The following is an 18,103-nucleotide window of genomic DNA, read 5'->3' as shown; positions in this document are numbered from 1 at the left end:
GTATTTTAAGTCTTACTTTTTTTAAAATTAGACTTTTAGATAAAATTTTACTTTCATACATATTTTTAAAAGATAATTAAACATAACTCTAAACTAATTTTATTCTCAAAAATATTTTTAGAACTCACCTGAAATTCAAACATACCCTATAATTTAAAGGTACAATGAGCAAAGATTGTAAATATATGGGACGGACGAGGAGAGACTTTTGGGACATTAAAATCAATGAGACGGACAATGTGTAAGAAAATGACAAAAAAGACCAAAAAAAATGTGTCTTTTATATTAGATTTATTTGGCAGTTTAGCTAATGTAATTGAGTAATTGATGTATGTTATGACTTTATTAGGCTAAGGAAACCAAAATTCTAAAATCCTATTCCTATGCCCCATATATATATATATAAAAGATGTTCAGGAAAAGCTAAAAACTTCACAAAATTCTACAGTATCATGGCGGTGGTAGAAGAAAAGGGCCTTGCAAGTGGAAGAGAGGATTACACCCAAGATGGCACAGTGGACCTCAAAGGTAGACCCGTTTTAAGATCAAATACTGGAAGATGGAGAGCTTGTTCCTTCATAGTAGGTAAATGCAATGCAACCATTGGGGCCTTAATAATGTCATGTCATTTTGAAATTGACTAGTTTAATTTGAGCCCTTTTACTCCTTCATATAATATTGTTTTCGGTGATTACTAGCTTATTCATAATTTTTTAGAGTATTATATGTCATTTTATATATAATTATCTCAAAGAGGCCACTTTTTTGTTGTCACAAATTTGTGTGTTTTTCTCCTTTAATTAGTGCTTTTAAACATTTTCAATAAAAGTAACTAAAGCAAATTATAATAACATCTTTTAAAATTTCGTGTAATTACACAAATACTTATGTTTTTTTAATCATTACATTCTTCTTTATTGGGAGTTTAGTATAAGATTTAAAGGGAGAGATTCAACATAATATTTTTAAACACATAAGGAGGTGTTAATATAATATTGTTAAACTTAAAAAGGGGATTAGTGTAGAAAAATTAAAAAAAAATAGGATTATGTGTAATTTTATAAAAATTTAGGAGATGTTGCTCTAATTTCATCAACTAATTATTTTACAAGTGACAATTTTTACATGTAAAGAAACTGAGTGTCACTTTTGAACATGTTGTTACATTGACGTGTTTATAGCATCAAACCTAGTGCAGTATCTAACAAAGAAGCTCCACGAGGGCACTGTGACATCTTCAAACAACGTTACCAACTGGTCTGGTACAGTGTGGATTATGCCAGTTGCTGGGGCTTACATAGCCGATGCCTATCTTGGCCGTTATTGGACCTTTGTTACAGCATCAACTATTTACCTTCTGGTATGAAACATGTATTGGCACACCTTAATTTAGATTATCATTTACACGTTTCAAATCTTAATTTGGAAAATATAAATTATACAAGTATCATTCATAACATAAGTATCATATTTGACAAAATCATGGTTTAGTAGATTTGAACGTGATTTTAAGTCTCAAAATATGGTTCGAGTAAAAGTTGTAAAAAAATTACTTCTAGATTATACCAAATTTTCCAACTATGTTTTCTGTAAGGGTGTGTTTCATATATATGACAAGATTGTGAACAACGTAAATTTTATCAACATAGTCATCTCCATTGGATTGTACTCGTGTATGTTGCAAAAAATTATTACATAGTCTAAGATCACGTATCCATATTCTTGGCTAATTCTATGTGATACATAACAGTTTTTCAATAAGTCAATTATGTGTCACATGGAAAATGTATGGACCACACTAACCATTTAATAATTTTTCATATATTGCAATATCTTGCATTTTAAGGAACACGGTCTTGTATTTTTCGTCGTAGGGAACGTGTTTCTTGACTCAAGCAGTGTCACTAGCAGCATTGAGACAGCCACCATGTGCTCCAGGCGTAGCAGACAAGGAATGCCAATGAGCATCGTCGTTGCAAGTGGGAATTTTCTTCTTTGCCTTGTACATCATTGCAGCAGGCACAGGGGGAACCAAGCCCAACATTACTACAATGGGAGCTGACCAATTTGATGGCTTTGAGCCCAAGGAGAGGCTTTCCTTCTTCAACTGGTGGGTGTTTAATATTCTAATTGGAACCATGACCGCCCAAACTCTCTTGGTTTACATACAAGACAAGGTTGGTTTTGGACTTGGTTATGGGATCCCAACCATTGGGCTAGTCGTTTCAGTTTTGGTGTTTCTTTTAGGAACTCCACTTTATAGGCATAGATTGCCATCAGGTAGCCCCTTTACAAGGATGGTTCAGGTTTTTGTGGCTGCTATGAGGAAGTGGAAGGTACATGTCCCAGATCATCTAATTGCTCTTCGTTAAGGCTAGTAATCTAATTGCTCTTTAAATTAGTAAAAATGCTATTTTTTGGTCTAGAACACGGGTATCTCTCCACCAGAGACCATCTAGTTCGAATTAGGTAAGATCATTTTGAGCGGCAAAGTTTTTCCTTCAAATATTTAACGCAGCTGCAAGTAAAAATGTTATTATCATCACAAATAAATATCAATCAAATTTGGTAACTAACTTAAGCAATTTGGTCTTCAAGTTGGTGTGTATCAGGCAACTAAATTGACTGGCTCAGAACTTTATTTTTCAATATTAAGGATAAATTTACCTAAATATTAATTTCTCAAACTAAATTGAAAATTTTAAAAGTTAATGATTAAATTCATTTTTGTAATATGAAAAGGATTTAAATTGATTAATAGAACTAGTATCAAAGCCACCAAATTGATGCAGTGCAGCTTCTAGAACAGCACAACAATCTTATTCTTATAACCTTGACAAGTAAAGACAGGCCAAAAATCACCATGGATGCTTTGCATTGTGACTCAAGTTGAGGAAACCAACCAAATGATGAAAATGGTTCCGGTTTTGATTACTACATGCATTCCAAGCATCATCATAGCTCAAACCACCACACTCTTTATCAGACAAGGCACCACACTGGACAGGAGAATGGGACCCCATTTTGAAATCCCTCCAGCATGTCTCATAGCACTTGTAAGCATCTTCTTGCTGACAAGCGTTGTGATCTATGACCGCCTTTTCGTTCCTGCGATCCAGCGCTACACAAAGAACCCCAGAGGGATCTCCTTGCTGCAGAGACTTGGAATTGGCCTTGTGCTACATGTTATTGTAATGCTCACTGCATGCTTTGTTGAGAGAAAGAGACTCAGTGTTGCTAGACAAAAACACCTCTTAGATCAGGACGATACAATTCCTCTTACTATTTTCATCCTCCTCCTTCAGTTTGCTTTGACAGCTGATACCTTTGTTGATGTTGCCAAGTTGGAGTTCTTCTATGATCAAGCACCAGAAGCCATTAAAAGCTTGGGAACATCATATTGCACAACCACCATAAGCATTGGAAATTTTCTTAATAGTTTTCTTCTTTCAACTGTTGCTGATCTCACCCTTAGACATGCTCATAAGGGTTGAATCTTGGATAATCTAAATGTCTCCCATTTAGATTATTATTATGCATTCTTGGCCGCGCTGAGCGCTATCGATTTACTTTGCTTTGTGGTAATTGCCATGTTATATGTCTACAATGATGATGTAACACAAACCAAAATGGAGTTGGATATGAACCATGCTTCATCTAAGGACAAAACTGAAATAAGCCAAAGTACTCCACAACCAGATGCCAAGTCCTAGGGAATACAGCTTCTCTGTTCTTGCTGTAAAGAAATTAAGCTTCAATTCTATAAGCTGTGACTCCTTTTTTCTCTGTTTATCATGCGCTTGCTGCTTGCCAATGTGCTTTTGTTGTTTAAAAGTCAATGAAGCTAACGTGAATTTTCGTGTTTCCTTTTTGTTAATCATCTCCTGCTTCTTATCATCTTATGCTTTGCTTTCTCCAAAGACGGACTATGTTTTCTTGGGTGTAATTTGTAGGTTCTAAGACAGCAAGTCAACAACCTTGTATATTTGATAGATATCATCCTGCAAGGTTTTTGTGCCTCCAATTGATTCATCATCACTTTCTACATAGAAATCTCACGTTTTTTCTTCATGTAAACATGTTAGGCTTGTCATCTCATATACCCTTAATATTTTATTCAATGAGAAATGTTAGCACCAAACCCAAAACCATCTTTTTAATATACTCTTTATTATCAACTAAAATTTATTAAAATTACAAAATTTTATAAGTCTCACTTCTTATTTTATAAGCTTTACTCATAATTTTGTAATCTTCAATAAATTATAAATAATAATAAAAAATGTATTGAAAGGAGTGTATTAAAGAATATGTTAGTAACACTCTTATTTTATTATTACTAGCAAAGCTATTAACTGACGTCAATGTTTAAGGCCGTGTATACATATCCTATATCTATATGGACGTATTTGCATAAAGAATATGCTTTCGGCAATTACATTTTATTGATCACTTTCAGTTTCAAAAGTTTATGATAGGAATAGCACTCTGAAAGTAAGAATGAAGCATAAGATAGAGACTCATGGGGGCATAATATTACAAATGACTGGTGACTGAAAAGGGAAAAAAGCATATAAAAATACATTCAGTGAAAACTGAAAACCACTTTAATCAACAGAAATTTTTCTGCCAACGTATAGCCCATGACTTTTCTAACACGTCAATCTCGCGTTAACTTCTAAGATAAGACCTAAAAATAGCTAGCCGGTCGATAATTAAAAGGTAAACACCAAATACAAAGGGAAAAGAAAGACATGGTAATTAATAAATGATAAGTACAAAACCAAATATATAAGGCTGATTTTCTTTTCTGCATTAAGATTTCTTTGTTAGTTAGCTCATGCAAATGGACAATGTATAATATTCGTTTGAGAAAGCTAAGCCTCTAAAATCAGATTCCCCGCCTTTACAATATAAAAGTTAAGCTCGTGAGAGAATTGAAGCTCAAAAAAAAAAACTTTCAGACAAGAGCCCAAGAGATTATTCAAACTCATATATGGCAGTGATAGAAGAAAAAGGCCCTTCAAGTGGGAACGAGGATTACACTCAAGATGGCACAGTGGACCTAAAGGGTAGACCCGTTTTGAGATCAAAGACGGGAAAATGGAAAGCTTGTTCCTTCATAGTAGGTAAATGAAGCCTTTAGTGGCCTTAACATCCTCAATCCTCTTCTTTTTTTTTTTTATTGTTTTAAACCACGGTATAATGAAGAGTAAATTAGGCTAACACGTTCCGTCAAATTTATCTAGATGTCCTCTTTTTTCTATTCCTACATTAATTAATCTCCTTCATTGTTTGAAATTATTACGACATTTCTTATACATTACACTACCTTTCTTTAATTGTTTGAAAAGTATTGCCCTGTATATCCTATACGAGATGTTGTTGCAAACATTAAAAAAGCACAAGGGTTGTCTACAATCTTAAGAAACCACAAATGGGGTTAGTGTAATTTAATCTATATATTATGAATTGTTATCACTTATGAATATGGAATATGCATGTTTGTTATTTATAGGGTATGAAGTGTTTGAGAGGATGGCCTTCTACGGGATACAATCAAACCTAGTGATATATCTAACTAATAAGCTCCATGAGGGCACTGTGACAGCTTCAAACAACGTTAGCAACTGGGTGGGTGCAGTGTGGATGATGCCACTGGCAGGAGCTTACATAGCCGATGCCCATCTTGGCCGATATAAGACCTTTGTAATTGCGTCATGCATCTATATTCTGGTATGAAATGTGAGATTTTTTTTTTTCAGTTTTCACCATTTGAAGACGAGTATTACGAAGTGGTAAACTTGAATTAAGAACAAAACCAGAAAAATTTGTTAAGGTGGCAAAAATTTAATTTTTTTTTTATATATACCAATCAAAGATAGTATACTTACACACTTTGTTCAACCAATTAAACTAGATCTCTTGACAATAAAAATTTAATGCATGAATCAACAATGAAGTATAAAAAAAAAATATTTTTCTTATATAAATTAATCATCTATAAAATTAAAAGCAAATTAAAACCTAACATATACCAACATATCATTAATTAGGGTGAAAATGAATTTAAATATATAATTTAAGGTCTCGAGTTTGAATTTGTAAATGAAAAAAAATATGATTAGAAGAAAAATTATACTAACTAATGTATAATTAAAATGAAATAATTATACTTAAAATTAATATGAGCAATTCTTTGAGTTGATAATAATCTTGGATAAACATTGTGGTTTTCTATACATTAATTTATTTAGACTTAACTAAATTGTGATTATTATGTGTACTTCCATGTTTTCTTTGGTCATAGGGAATGTGTCTGTTGACTCTAGCAGTTTCACTACCAGCTCTGAGGCCATCACCATGTGACCAAGGCCAGAATTGCCCACGGGCATCGTCATTGCAGTATGGTATTTTCTTCTTGGCCCTTTACATCGTTGCAATAGGCACAGGGGGAACCAAGCCCAACATTTCTACCATGGGAGCTGACCAATTTGATGAGTTTGAGCCCAAAGAGAGATCCCACAAGCTTTCCTTCTTCAATTGGTGGTTCTTTAGTATTTTCTTTGGTACCCTTTTCTCCAACACTTTCTTGGTATACTTACAAGACAATAAGGGTTGGGCCATTGGGTATGGCCTTCCCACCCTTGGGCTTGTTATTTCAGTAGTGGTGTTTCTGGTAGGAACTCCATTTTATAGACACAAATTGCCATCAGGTAGCCCAGTAACAAGGATGCTTCAGGTATATGTTGCTGCTGGGAGCAACTGGAAGCTGCATGTCCCAGACGATCCGAAAGAGCTACATGAGCTGAGCATTGAAGAGTATGCAAGTAATGGGAGAAACAGAATTGATCGGAGCTCCTCATTGAGGTTAAGTCCATTCACTTTTTATCCTTTCAAATCGACTAAAATACACTTTTGGTCTCTTATCTTAAACTTTTGGTTTCAGATTAGTTTCCTAATATTTTTTTAAAAAAAATTACTTTAATCTCTTAGAATGTCTCTCTTTTAGACCAAATTGGAGTATCTTCGACACATGTTTGAATTGGATATTTCAAGCATACTTTTGGAACCACAAACTCAGTTTGATATCATGTTTGGATTCTCCAAATATTAATTCTACTACCTATATTTGGGACAAACTTGAGTTTGGCTTAGAAGCCACAAATTAATTGTTTAAAAGTATTTTTTATTTGTATATTTACAATAAAAATATAAAGTAAAAGTATTTTTTATTGATATTATTCAAACAATATTTATTTTATTAACATATATTTGAACAAAAAATATCTAAGAAATCACGTTATAATAAAATCATTTTTATTAAACTTTATAACATTTTTTATTCAAATTTTAATTTAAACATACACTTAATATTTTATCAGGTTATCATATTAACTTAATCAACTTGGTGACATATAACAAATAATAAGAAATATCATATCAAAAGACAGTTTTCATGCCATTCAAAATTAACATCATTGATGTAAAATAATTGACAAAAATACTAATTTAATCTAATATATGCGACAAGGAATACACTTTAAGATAACAAAGTGAAATTTTTAAAACTTAAAATTCAAGCTGAAACCAGTCAGGGCGAAGAACCAAAAGTTTATCTTAGTCCTTTCAAATTCCACTATATCTGTCTTTCCATGTCACATGAATCATTTTCACACTTCTCTGCTTGCAGTTTCCTTGACAAAGCAGCTATAAAGACTGGCCAAACATCACCATGGATGCTTTGCACAGTGACCCAAGTAGAGGAAACCAAGCAAATGACAAAACTGATTCCTCTCTTGCTTACAACGATTATTCCAAGCACCTTGGTAGTTCAAGCGAGCACACTCTTTGTCAAACAAGGCACCACACTAGACAGGAGTATGGGACCCCATTTCCAAATCCCCCCGGCATGTCTCAACGCATTTGTTACCATCTCCATGCTGATAACCATCGTTGTCTACGACCGAGCTTTCGTTCCCGCTATCCGGCGCTACACGAAGAACCCCAGAGGGATCACAATGCTGCAGAGACTCGGCATTGGACTTGTGATGCATGTCTTCATAATGATCATTGCATGCTTTGCTGAAAGAAGGAGACTCAAGGTTGCAAGAGAAAACCACCTCTTTGGTCTGCATGATACAATTCCTCTCACTATTTTCATCCTCTTACCTCAGTATGCTTTGGGAGGGGTTGCTGATAACTTTGTTGAAGTTGCCAAGATAGAGATATTCTATGATCAAGCACCAGATGGCATGAAAAGTCTTGGAACAGCATATTTCACGACCACCTTAGGTATTGGAAGTTTTCTCAGCAGTTTTCTTCTGTCAACTGTTGCTGATGTCACCAAGAGACATGGCCACAATGGTTGGATTTTGAATAATCTAAACGTCTCCCGTTTAGATTATTATTATGCTTTCATGGCTGTACTTAGCTTTCTCAACTTTCTCTGCTTTTTGGTTGTTGCCAAGTTCTTTGTCTATAATGTTGATGTTACACAAACCAAATCCGGCTCGGAGATTAACCCCTCTTCATCACAGGAACAGGACAATACTGGAATAAGCCCAAGTATCCCACAACCAGATGGCAAATCCTAGGGAAAACACCACCTCTTCTTAGGAATATAAAGTGTGCTTTCTTCTCTTAGCCCTTGCCTTGCTACTTACAAGCTTGATTAATGTGAAAAGCAGTGGGCTTTGCTTGTTTAAGAACATTCCACCAAATCATTATAACGCGTCTCTGCCGAGAAAATTTCAACTGGTGTCTTTTCTTGCATGCAAATATTGAGAAAATGCAGCTTATTATCTTTTAAGTACTTCTAAGAAACATTTAACCAGTATGCAGCATTTTAAGCTGAAGTCTAAACTCAGTCTTTTCTGAGACGCTGAAATTAAGCTGGACAGAATCAAATAGCTTTTGGCATTTGAGTGTTTCTATGCTGAGTGAGTGCCAAGGGAGGGTAAGGTACATCCATGCACCTGTGATGAAAAATCATTTATTCCTACCTCTAAAACTCCCACTCATAATGAAAACTTTAAAGAAAATTAATACGAAAACATAGCATTACTCATTTAATTAATGATAAATAGTTTAGTACACCGATGCACCTCATCTAGCTTGTTGCGTGGTAGAATTTGCCTTAGCATGTACGAGGCATCATGGTCAATCTCAACTCTGAGGATCCGGTTAATTTTAAAACATAAGTACATTCAGCGTGAAGTCATTAAGACGAGGCAAGAGCAGACAAAACTAAGTAAATAACTACTTAATGTTACATAAGCATTACACCCTAACATCCAGTGACTCGAACAAGACTTCAAATAAATTCAAGCTAAATCCTGTACACGATTGATCAACTTTTGCAGAGAACGCCCTATCAAGTGATCGACAAAATATCAGCTACCTAATGCATTTTAGTAAACAAAAGGCTGCAATTTACATGCAGCGATTGATTCAAGAATCCATGTGTGACCAATGACTTGTAAAGTGTTCGCAGCTAAATCCTCTGCGTCGTTTAGCCTTTGCCAAAGAATTGAAACTTCCTCCCCCAACTTGCATCCTTGTGGGGGATCAAGGTTGTAAACAACTAGCAACTTTGAAGAATCCCCTTTGCATTCATGTCTGTGTGCTTCCAATTCTTCCTTGATTCTCAAAACAGTACCTCCCCCCACTTCAATTAATTCTTCAAGATCTTCCTTATAAGTTGACACGTAATCTCCAGAAAAATAAAACTTTAAGCCACTGAATAGCTTGGGCTCCTGCTACCACCACAATTGAAATATTAGTGAACTTAAAAAGAAGAGATTTAGCTAGAATTTTAACAATGGATATCAGAAGCCTCAAAAAGACAAGAAAAACAAATGTTAAAAGTCAATGAGTCACTACTGAGCGAAACAGAACAAATAGCCTTAACATATCCATCTAGATGCTTCAGTTGGTTGACAAGGAAAATACGAGGCATTTGACAAGTTATTTGATATTAAAAACTCCAACGGTGCAAGAAACACAATCCATGCCTTTACATGAACATCCAATGCAATGAAAGAATATTTACATTGGCCAATGCCCTAAGTCTGCCAGCTTTTGGGCCACCTTGACACCCTTGATTGTCAAGATTAATTTCATACGGTTCTTCCTCTACAGGATTTATCTCTTGCATGCATGCTTTTATCCCTACAGTACAAAATAGATGGCACCAACATGAATACAAAAATATGAATAAGAATAAATAAATAAAAAAACAGAATGTATAACAAGCACACATGAAAAGCATCATGAAAAGCATCTAAGAGTAACATCACTCAGTCATAGACAGTTAAATATGGATCAGACAGGAAAAACATTACTATATGTGCAGGAAAATAAGTAGAAAATTAAGTTTCAATCACCAACACAAATTTCCCATGTTAGCAGACCAATTAGTAGGTGGCTAGGTGCCAAATACATGCAACTAGAGTAGCAAGGTTAGATCCGTACAAATACTCTCCATTCCAATTTCCTACCGCCTACAACACATCCCCAGCCCCTGGTGCCAGGACCCCATTGTGGATCCTAGGATTACCAAAATCATTATACTTAAAAAAAGATGTTATGGGCCAATTAGTTTAAACTTTAAAAAAGTGATTTTAGAAAGTGTTTCTTAAAAAAGTGATTTTTTAAGAAGCAAATAGAAGTTTCTTTAAACAAGTAGAAAACTGATTTTTTTAAAAAAAAAAAACTTAAGACAAACACAAAAAAAAAAAAAAACAGAAAACTACTTGTTTTATTTTTTTTTAAAAAAAAAGTGTTATTTTAAATAAGCTTCAACAAAAGGAGCCTACATTATACTATATTAGTAACTAACAAGATTTCATGCTAAATTAGTGGTATTTCAAGATTTTCATGAGTAGAAAAATAAATGACTTAATTAACAAGTTTGGTTAATATGATTGAATCATTACCACAATGTCAAATATTTAGATAAGGGGTAACTTTTTACTATAGGGGTCACAATTTATAATTTGTCAGGGGAAACCAAAACACACAGAACATGATTGCCTTTGTTCTCATGTCTGCCAAAATGAAAGCCATCTTCCCAACTAAAACCCTCAAATTGGAGCTATTAAGTGACTCACCAATATTTGTCCAGAATTAAAATAAAAAATAAGCACCAACTCAAGTAAGCAGCATTAAACAAAAACCTTAAACAACTTACAATCCATTTTTAGAACCCATCGTCCATTTAGAATTGCCATCAGAACTTTCAACGTCCTGGAGCATGCTCCATGTGCATCAGTTGCTGCAATTACATGGGTGACATTTGAGGTCCAGAACTTGGTCACAGTAGCACCAACCTTGCTTGCATAATTGATCAAAAATACCTGCACCATCAAGAAGGAAATAAAAAAAAGAAAGGTCATGAAAATATATCATTTAGTTTAAACATGATACATAATGCACAAGGTGATGCAGTGTGCTCCTCAACAGGTGTACACTCAAGATTTACAAATAAACACTTATATCAAGTCAGATAGTTCAACTTATTAAAAGATTCAGCGTCCATTTTTTTACTTTTTGCAATTAAGTAGAAGTCCCAAAAAAGAAAAATGGTAAAGATATTGAAGATGGCAAATAAACTTAATGAAAGAAAGCACAACTTCCATACTAACCTTTTCTTCATTTGATAGAGCAGATCCACAAAATACCAATTTTTTACTAGCATCCTGGGAAGCTTCAAGACGATTTGAGTGATGAGATGGCCTGTATACAGCAGTTACTCAGTAATAGGATCAAACCTTGATGGGAAAATCACACTCATAATTTATAAGAGTATTATGACAAACAAAACAGTGGTACAAATATAACCCCAAAATCTACTTAATAATAATAGGTTGAGTGTGCCATTTGAGCACTCTGTTAAATATGCAAAATTCTCTGATTTCAGAGATGAACTATAATATTTATTATCATAGTAGCATGCATTGTACTTTAATTTGTGGTCTAAACTCTAAACTATTGACATTAAATTTTGAAAGTAAATAAACAAATGATTTGAAATCCTGTAAATTTATCAAAACATTGGAAGAGAAAGAAGCGAATGAGATTATAATAATGTTTAAATATATAGCAAATCACAAGGAAGAAAACGTACAGATGAGAAAAAGTGGGATGCTTCTGTGTTGCCTTTTTCTTGGACCTGATTTTCTCACATGGAAATTTGACATTTGAATGGACAGGACAGAGCAAGAGAAAATCCTCCTGAACCAGTTAATGCCCCAGAAAAGTTTAGATAAATGCAAAGCACAAGTATTTTTTAAGCAAATTTAAAAATAATAGCATTGATATGAGAAAGTACATGATCCCAACGGCAATCTGAGATGTCCATTGCACAAGGAACATGATACGTTCTTCTACAGGATTTGACATAGCAACCAAGAGCAGCTCCCTTTAGATTACATTTACTGCATTTAAGTTTTGCTCCCCTTGCCACCTCTGCCTTCAAATTCTTAACAACTTCACCAACAAAGTACACTTGTGGTGCCCTGGATTCCAAAAGTTTATACCGATTAATCAGCAAAATGCAAATAGAAAGCTAAAAGATACTAAAGTAAGCGTGTAATGATTGCATATTAAAAAGTTTTGAACAACACATGATCAATCAGGATTCGGTATCTGTTTTTAGGTGGCTTCACAAGTCATCAAATATATAGACTAGGAGGCTATAGCAACAAGCAATGCATACTCAAAATATCAAGTTAGCATACCAGTCAATGCAAATTCTATGCACAGGTATGACATTTGGTTTCATTGCTGCATCTCCTGTAACTAAGTTTCCATTTGCATAATGCAGCATTGGTCCAGTAGCCTACAAAGATTCACCATGAAGACCAGAAAATAGATTCAACAATTAGCCCAGCAGCATATATAGCATGAGGATAACATAGTTTTCAGTGAAAAGGGGGATACACTGGCAATGATAACATGCAGGAAATTGATGCACGTGAAATATTACCTCTGAGATTTTAGAGGATTGGCAAAATGAACAGATCCTTCCGGTTGGACACATGTCAATTTTGGGCAATGGTGCACCAGGTTCCTTTCCAGGTTTAAAGTCCAGATTCTTCTGTCTCTTGAGATCCCTTGCAAGACCCTCAGTTTCAGAGGCTGAACTTTCAGACCTGAGCTGTCCCATTCTTTCTTTCAAATTTCCATTTCCTGTGCCAGCTCTCTTTAGTGAAGAATTTTCCAATCTACCAGGAAGTAATGGCTGAAATGAAGAGTTTTTGAGAATGAGAAACCATGTTGAAAGAGGATTGGATCTACCATTGATTTAACTGTGTACAAACATAGTATGTTTCCTTACATGCTCACTGCCTTGATCACTGAAGTCATTATCTGAACCTTTGGTATCACAAAAGGGTGGGCTATCTGGTGCTGATTGTGTCACTTGATTCACATCCATTTCCATAACTCCACACTCTTCGCGGCCACCAAGTTCCATATGGGAAGATTGCATTGGATTGGGCTTCCCTCTCTCACGAGACAACTCAAACTCCTCTGCTTTGTCATGCACCACACTCTTGGATTTGAAATTCTTGCCAACCCCAACCTCATTTGAATTAGTTAAATTCCGAGGAAGCTTGGCAGCTTTTAAACTACTAGAAGTTGAATTAAGAATTGCTTGGCACGGCTCCAAAACCCTCCCATCACCTACATCAACAAATTTTAAAAAACAATATCAAACCAGCATCAAGCAATACATAGCTTTTTTCTTTGATCAATTGAAAAAGCTCTCTGAAAACAAAGAGGCTTTACCAGAAGAACATGGCTGAAACAAACTAGCACAAAAAGTGGCATCCAAGCTTCTATATATTGCCACCACGTTTTCCACAAAAGGCACATGCCTAACATCTGCGACCCACAATCATCACATAGGAAGTATAAGTTAGATGTCAGACCAAAAAATAAAATTTAAAAACAAAAACAAGCTTAGACCACGAGATAAACTATTAAATAGAAAAATAAAGAGTAAACCATCAATTTAGTCCTTCAAGTGTTACCCTCTCTGCAAAATAGTCTTTATAAAGTAATGAATTATAAAAGTAGTCTCTGAAATATTAAACACACATCAATTTAGCCCCTATGTTGATATACTAGTATTTTACTAACGTCTAAGGACTAATTTGAAGGATTTTTAAATAATTGAAGGACTATTTAGTATCATTTCTAATATTGCAGAGATTACTTAAATGATATGTAATATGTTTAGTTTAGGAACTATCACTTTAGGAATAAAATTGATTTCTCATTCGAAAAATAAAATAAAGCAAACTCGACAAACACACCCCGGAACTCAAGCAAGGCTTAATAACAATTATTAAGTTACCTGTTTGAGCATACGTTGCCTTACAAACAGCACATCCAGGCCCAGCCGTTATGCAATCAGCCAAACATGAACTGCCAAACACAAATTATCCAAATTTTGAATCACTTTCGTGAACCAAAAAAAAAAACACGCGCAATAAAACAGCCTACGGAAAAGAATAAGAAGAAGAAGAAGAAGAAGAAACGAACTTGCAGAACAAGTGGTTGCATGGAAGTAACACCGGCCTCTTGAACAAACTCAAACTGCAGGATCAGGCACAAGCAGGAAATTTATTTAAAGAAAATTAAAAAAAAAAAATTGCAACTGCAAAGGCTATAAAAGCGAAATAGAGTTTAAATTAGAGAGAGTGAGTGGAAATTGACGAACCAGAGAGGGCACTTGAGTTCGAGAGCGAGTTTCTGGAAGTGGAGCATCCATGGATTCAACAGTTTAGTTTTACTTCCAGAATCATCCATTTTTGGTTTTGGAAAGAAAGAAAGGGTGATGATGTAAGAGACTTTGAGATTTTATTTGGTTTTTATGGGGAGGCGGTCTTTTCAGAAATGATGTATTGTGATGGAAACGTGGACGGTTGAGATTTGTTGACTGTGAAGAAGGGCGCGGTTACGGTTTTGATTGGCGCTCAGCTACGACGACGTTTTCGTTTCAAGCGCGAGGAGCGCCAATTTTCGTTTTCGCTCTCTCAAGTCTTCGCCACTCCCCCTTCTTTATTACATGATGGAAGGTTAAGATTTTTCCCACCGTGCCAAAGTAAATGTGAACCGTTAGATCATTTCATTTTTAGATTTACGGTTTAGATATTTTCTTCAGTTTTGTTTTTTCTTTTTTCTCTTTTTGTTCCTTCTTTCCGGAACTAAAAATCGAACCCGCGCCACCACTGCACCTCCGTCAATCCTTTGCAACCACCACATCTCTGTCAAACCCGCGCCACCACCGCACCTTCGTTAAACCCGCACCACAAGGCGGTGGCTCTGCCTCCACCGTTGCGATGGTCTATCTTTGCCGTTAAACGGAGGTTTTCTCCGACAACGGCTTTCATTCGCAGCTTCCGGCGGTGATAAAGCGCTCCGTGAACCGCCCTCGCTCCTCCGTCGCCGCAATTACTGCTTTGGAACGTGCCATCGACTCGAGTCCGGAGACAACAAGGCTCAAGCGCTATCGTCTGTGCCCTCTGATTTCACAGTGGGAATTGTGAATTTCTGTTTTTGGGTTTTGTATCAATTTCTCAGATCTGAAAAAAATTGAATATTATCTTGAAAGCTCTATATCTGTATTGGATTATTTGTTCTATGTTGGGTCCTTCATTGTTTGTTGTTTTCTTGAAGGCCATGGAAAAGCAATGGTTCCATCAGTGATACAATGGTGTTTGTGATGGACAGAGGGATGGTGGAGGATAGGGAGATTGGGCAGTCGGAGAAACGGGGATAACCATGGACAAATTGGAAAAGAGAAACAAAAAAGAGGAAAAGAAAAGATAAAATAAAGAAATATATTAACCATTGATTTCAAAACCATCACATCTAACGGTCCTAATCTACTTTCGCACGGTGGAAAAAATCTTTACTTTCCTTCCATAAAATTCGTCTGATTTGGGGATGATATTCAAATTATGTAAGACATCTATTAGGGCAGTACTATGGTATCTACTATCTATTATTATTATTATTATCTATAATAAAAGAGAACCCTTATTATGATACATGTCACTCTCAACATAATTACAATTCAATATTTTTTTTCAGTTTGAAATCTTATAAAATCAATTTTACTTAAAAATTATATAAAAATAATTTTATAAATAAATATTTTTTTGAATAATATTTATATTATGTGATTGAAATTTTTATATTGAAAATTAATCTAAATTTTACTTAATCTCGCAATTAAATTGATAGAATTTGGCATTGATAAATTTGAAATCTAAATAAGGTTAGGATGACATATACGTTATCTTAATTTGACATCAATCCAACATATTGTATCAATTGAATGTTAAGCAATTATTTACGGGAAATTTTAAATCAATAAAGGTTTAAATTGAAAATATAAATCCTTTGAAAACAATTATAAAAGATTGTCACATAAGTTTATATACCTTATGTTGATGTCTTTGTCATTTAAAGGAAATTAGTGGGAAATAGTCGATTATGCCCTAATACTACAACTGATAACATTATTTGGCTGACTTTTTAAGTATGTGCTTTTAAAGGAAATAAGGAAAGTTTTGACTACAAAAATAAAGGCAATTTTATTGAGCTATTAAAGCTTTGAGTAACTTACAATCACAAAGTTGCTAGTATTGTGCTAGAAAATGCTCCACAAAATACTATATAAACGTCTAAAATTTGAAAGGAGATTTTGCAAATCATTGTTAGCAAAATACTAAATGTTAATAGGAAAAAAATTGCCAATACCAAATTTTGCATTTTAGTTGATGAAGCTCGAGAAGAGTTAAAGAGAAAGCAACTGATTATTATATTGAGATTTGTCAATGATGATAGTTTATTCGAAAGCGTTTTTTTTTTTTCATGCTTTACATGTCAAGAATACCATGACAATAATTCTTCAACAAATTTATTCCCTCCATAATTATCGTTTTCTTTCTCTTAAGAAGATTGGAGAAGTGAATAAGTTGCCATTAATGTTAAGGATAATTTTTTTTAAAAATATTACAATTAAAGACTAATTTAATGTTAATACTTAAGTTAACTTATTTTTTAATAAGTATAATTTGATCAACTATGTCTAATAAATAAGGATGAAAGGAGTATGTTTTAATCATTTTTCATCTTGTTCTTCATGTTGAAAATATTAAAGGACACGGTTAAGATGGTGGTAGTAATGTGTGGTGAATGGAATGAGTTACAATATTTATTTCTCAAAAATTGTTCTTATGCTTATTGTGCTCATTGCACGATTATAAGTTGCAATTGAATTTGGTTACATATATCATTTAGAGAAACTAAGCATGCTCATTAATTCTTTTCAAGTTTGACACTTATCATAATTATTGTTAATTTTTCCAAGATACATGGCGACCTTCAAGAAGCTCAAATTATGATTTCCAATAATGAAATTTAGATTAAAAAAATTATAAAAAATGATAGGTTTTTATTTTCACTCAACATGACGATTGCTAATAATGTATATAACAACGTGCATTGTTCTCGATAATATTTATAAAGGATAAGCAAAATTCATTAAAAGGATGATGCAGGGTCAATATATATACTTAGCATTAATTTAATTTGAATTTATTTTCATATTGTACTTCATAAAACAACCATGGAAATAACAAATATCTTGTGAAGTTTTGCAACAATAGTCTCAATATATTGTAAACATCTTGTTCAACTGCAAAATCATTGCTTCAAAAGTTAAGAAATAACAAGTGGGAGTCTTGAGAATGCCACAACTTTTTGTGCTAATAATGTTATTGATATTCCTACTTTGAGTAATCAATATTTATAAGCTCAAGATAAGCCTCGTCATGAAGTGGTGACATTTTTTTTTTTAACTATGGAGCATCATTTTTAATATGACATGTTTTCGGTTATCATATACTCTCAATTACAAGAGTTGAATAACAAGTTTGTGATCAAAACTTGGAATTATTCATTCTTAGCTCAACTTAAAATCCTTAGTTGTAAAATGTTATCCAAAGAACTTAATTGATCAACAGATGGTTTACTTGAAGATTCAATTGTAACATTACGAGTTTGATGTTTTAAAACATTA

At 34.1% G+C, this 18,103-nt stretch overlaps 2 protein-coding genes and 1 pseudogene across 3 annotated transcripts; 2 read left to right on the top strand and 1 right to left on the bottom strand.

Annotated features, from left to right (window-relative positions):
* The first annotated feature begins 452 nt into the window (after window positions 1–452).
* LOC100807534 (protein NRT1/ PTR FAMILY 5.2-like) lies at window positions 453–3,713 on the top strand (annotated as a pseudogene).
* A 1,198-nt stretch (window positions 3,714–4,911) lies between these two features.
* LOC100807002 (protein NRT1/ PTR FAMILY 5.2) lies at window positions 4,912–8,751 on the top strand. The gene is made up of 4 exons (XM_003553455.5): window positions 4,912–5,129; window positions 5,519–5,736; window positions 6,311–6,870; window positions 7,694–8,751. Exons 1-4 carry the CDS (start codon window positions 4,997–4,999, stop codon window positions 8,595–8,597), a joined length of 1,815 nt encoding a protein of 604 aa, XP_003553503.1. The 5' UTR covers window positions 4,912–4,996; the 3' UTR covers window positions 8,598–8,751.
* A 412-nt stretch (window positions 8,752–9,163) lies between these two features.
* Window positions 9,164–15,917, bottom strand: LOC100306420 (BRCA1 carboxy-terminal domain-containing protein). Of its 2 annotated transcripts, NM_001251643.2 has the most exons (14): window positions 14,732–15,036; window positions 14,554–14,607; window positions 14,366–14,436; window positions 13,795–13,890; window positions 13,343–13,689; window positions 12,992–13,246; window positions 12,744–12,844; window positions 12,335–12,521; window positions 12,131–12,237; window positions 11,649–11,739; window positions 11,195–11,360; window positions 10,055–10,173; window positions 9,480–9,758; window positions 9,164–9,373 (listed from the first exon to the last, which is right to left on the bottom strand). In NM_001251643.2, exons 1-14 carry the CDS (start codon window positions 14,818–14,820, stop codon window positions 9,353–9,355), a joined length of 1,983 nt encoding a protein of 660 aa, NP_001238572.2. In that variant the 5' UTR covers window positions 14,821–15,036; the 3' UTR covers window positions 9,164–9,352. The 2 variants fall into 2 exon arrangements, with proteins under 2 accessions (NP_001238572.2, XP_006603640.1); XM_006603577.4 differs by having other exon boundaries at window positions 9,251–9,758; window positions 14,732–15,917.
* Window positions 15,918–18,103: the final 2,186 nt, after the last annotated feature.

The sequence above is a fragment of the Glycine max genome, chromosome 19 (genome assembly GCF_000004515.6).
Source record: "Glycine max cultivar Williams 82 chromosome 19, Glycine_max_v4.0, whole genome shotgun sequence".
NCBI classification, from domain to species: Eukaryota; Viridiplantae; Streptophyta; class Magnoliopsida; order Fabales; family Fabaceae; genus Glycine; species Glycine max.
Note: the sequence above shows the minus strand (reverse complement) of the source record. Positions and strands in the feature narration are given on the sequence as shown.

Excerpts from the sequence above, each read along its gene's own strand:
- LOC100306420 (XM_006603577.4), bottom strand. The coding sequence starts at position 14,820 with ATGGATGATTCTGGAAGTAAAACTAAACTGTTGAATCCATGGATGCTC. Across the intron at positions 13,247-13,342 it reads GTGATCAAGGCAGTGAGCAT|CCATTACTTCCTGGTAGATT; the intron begins GTAAGGAAACAT and ends TCTTCATTTCAG. Across the intron at positions 9,759-10,054 it reads GACTTAGGGCATTGGCCAAT|GAGCCCAAGCTATTCAGTGG; the intron begins GTAAATATTCTT and ends TGGTGGTAGCAG.
- LOC100807002 (XM_003553455.5), top strand. The coding sequence starts at position 4,997 with ATGGCAGTGATAGAAGAAAAAGGCCCTTCAAGTGGGAACGAGGATTAC. Across the intron at positions 5,130-5,518 it reads AGCTTGTTCCTTCATAGTAG|GGTATGAAGTGTTTGAGAGG; the intron begins GTAAATGAAGCC and ends TGTTATTTATAG. Across the intron at positions 6,871-7,693 it reads GATCGGAGCTCCTCATTGAG|TTTCCTTGACAAAGCAGCTA; the intron begins GTTAAGTCCATT and ends CTCTGCTTGCAG.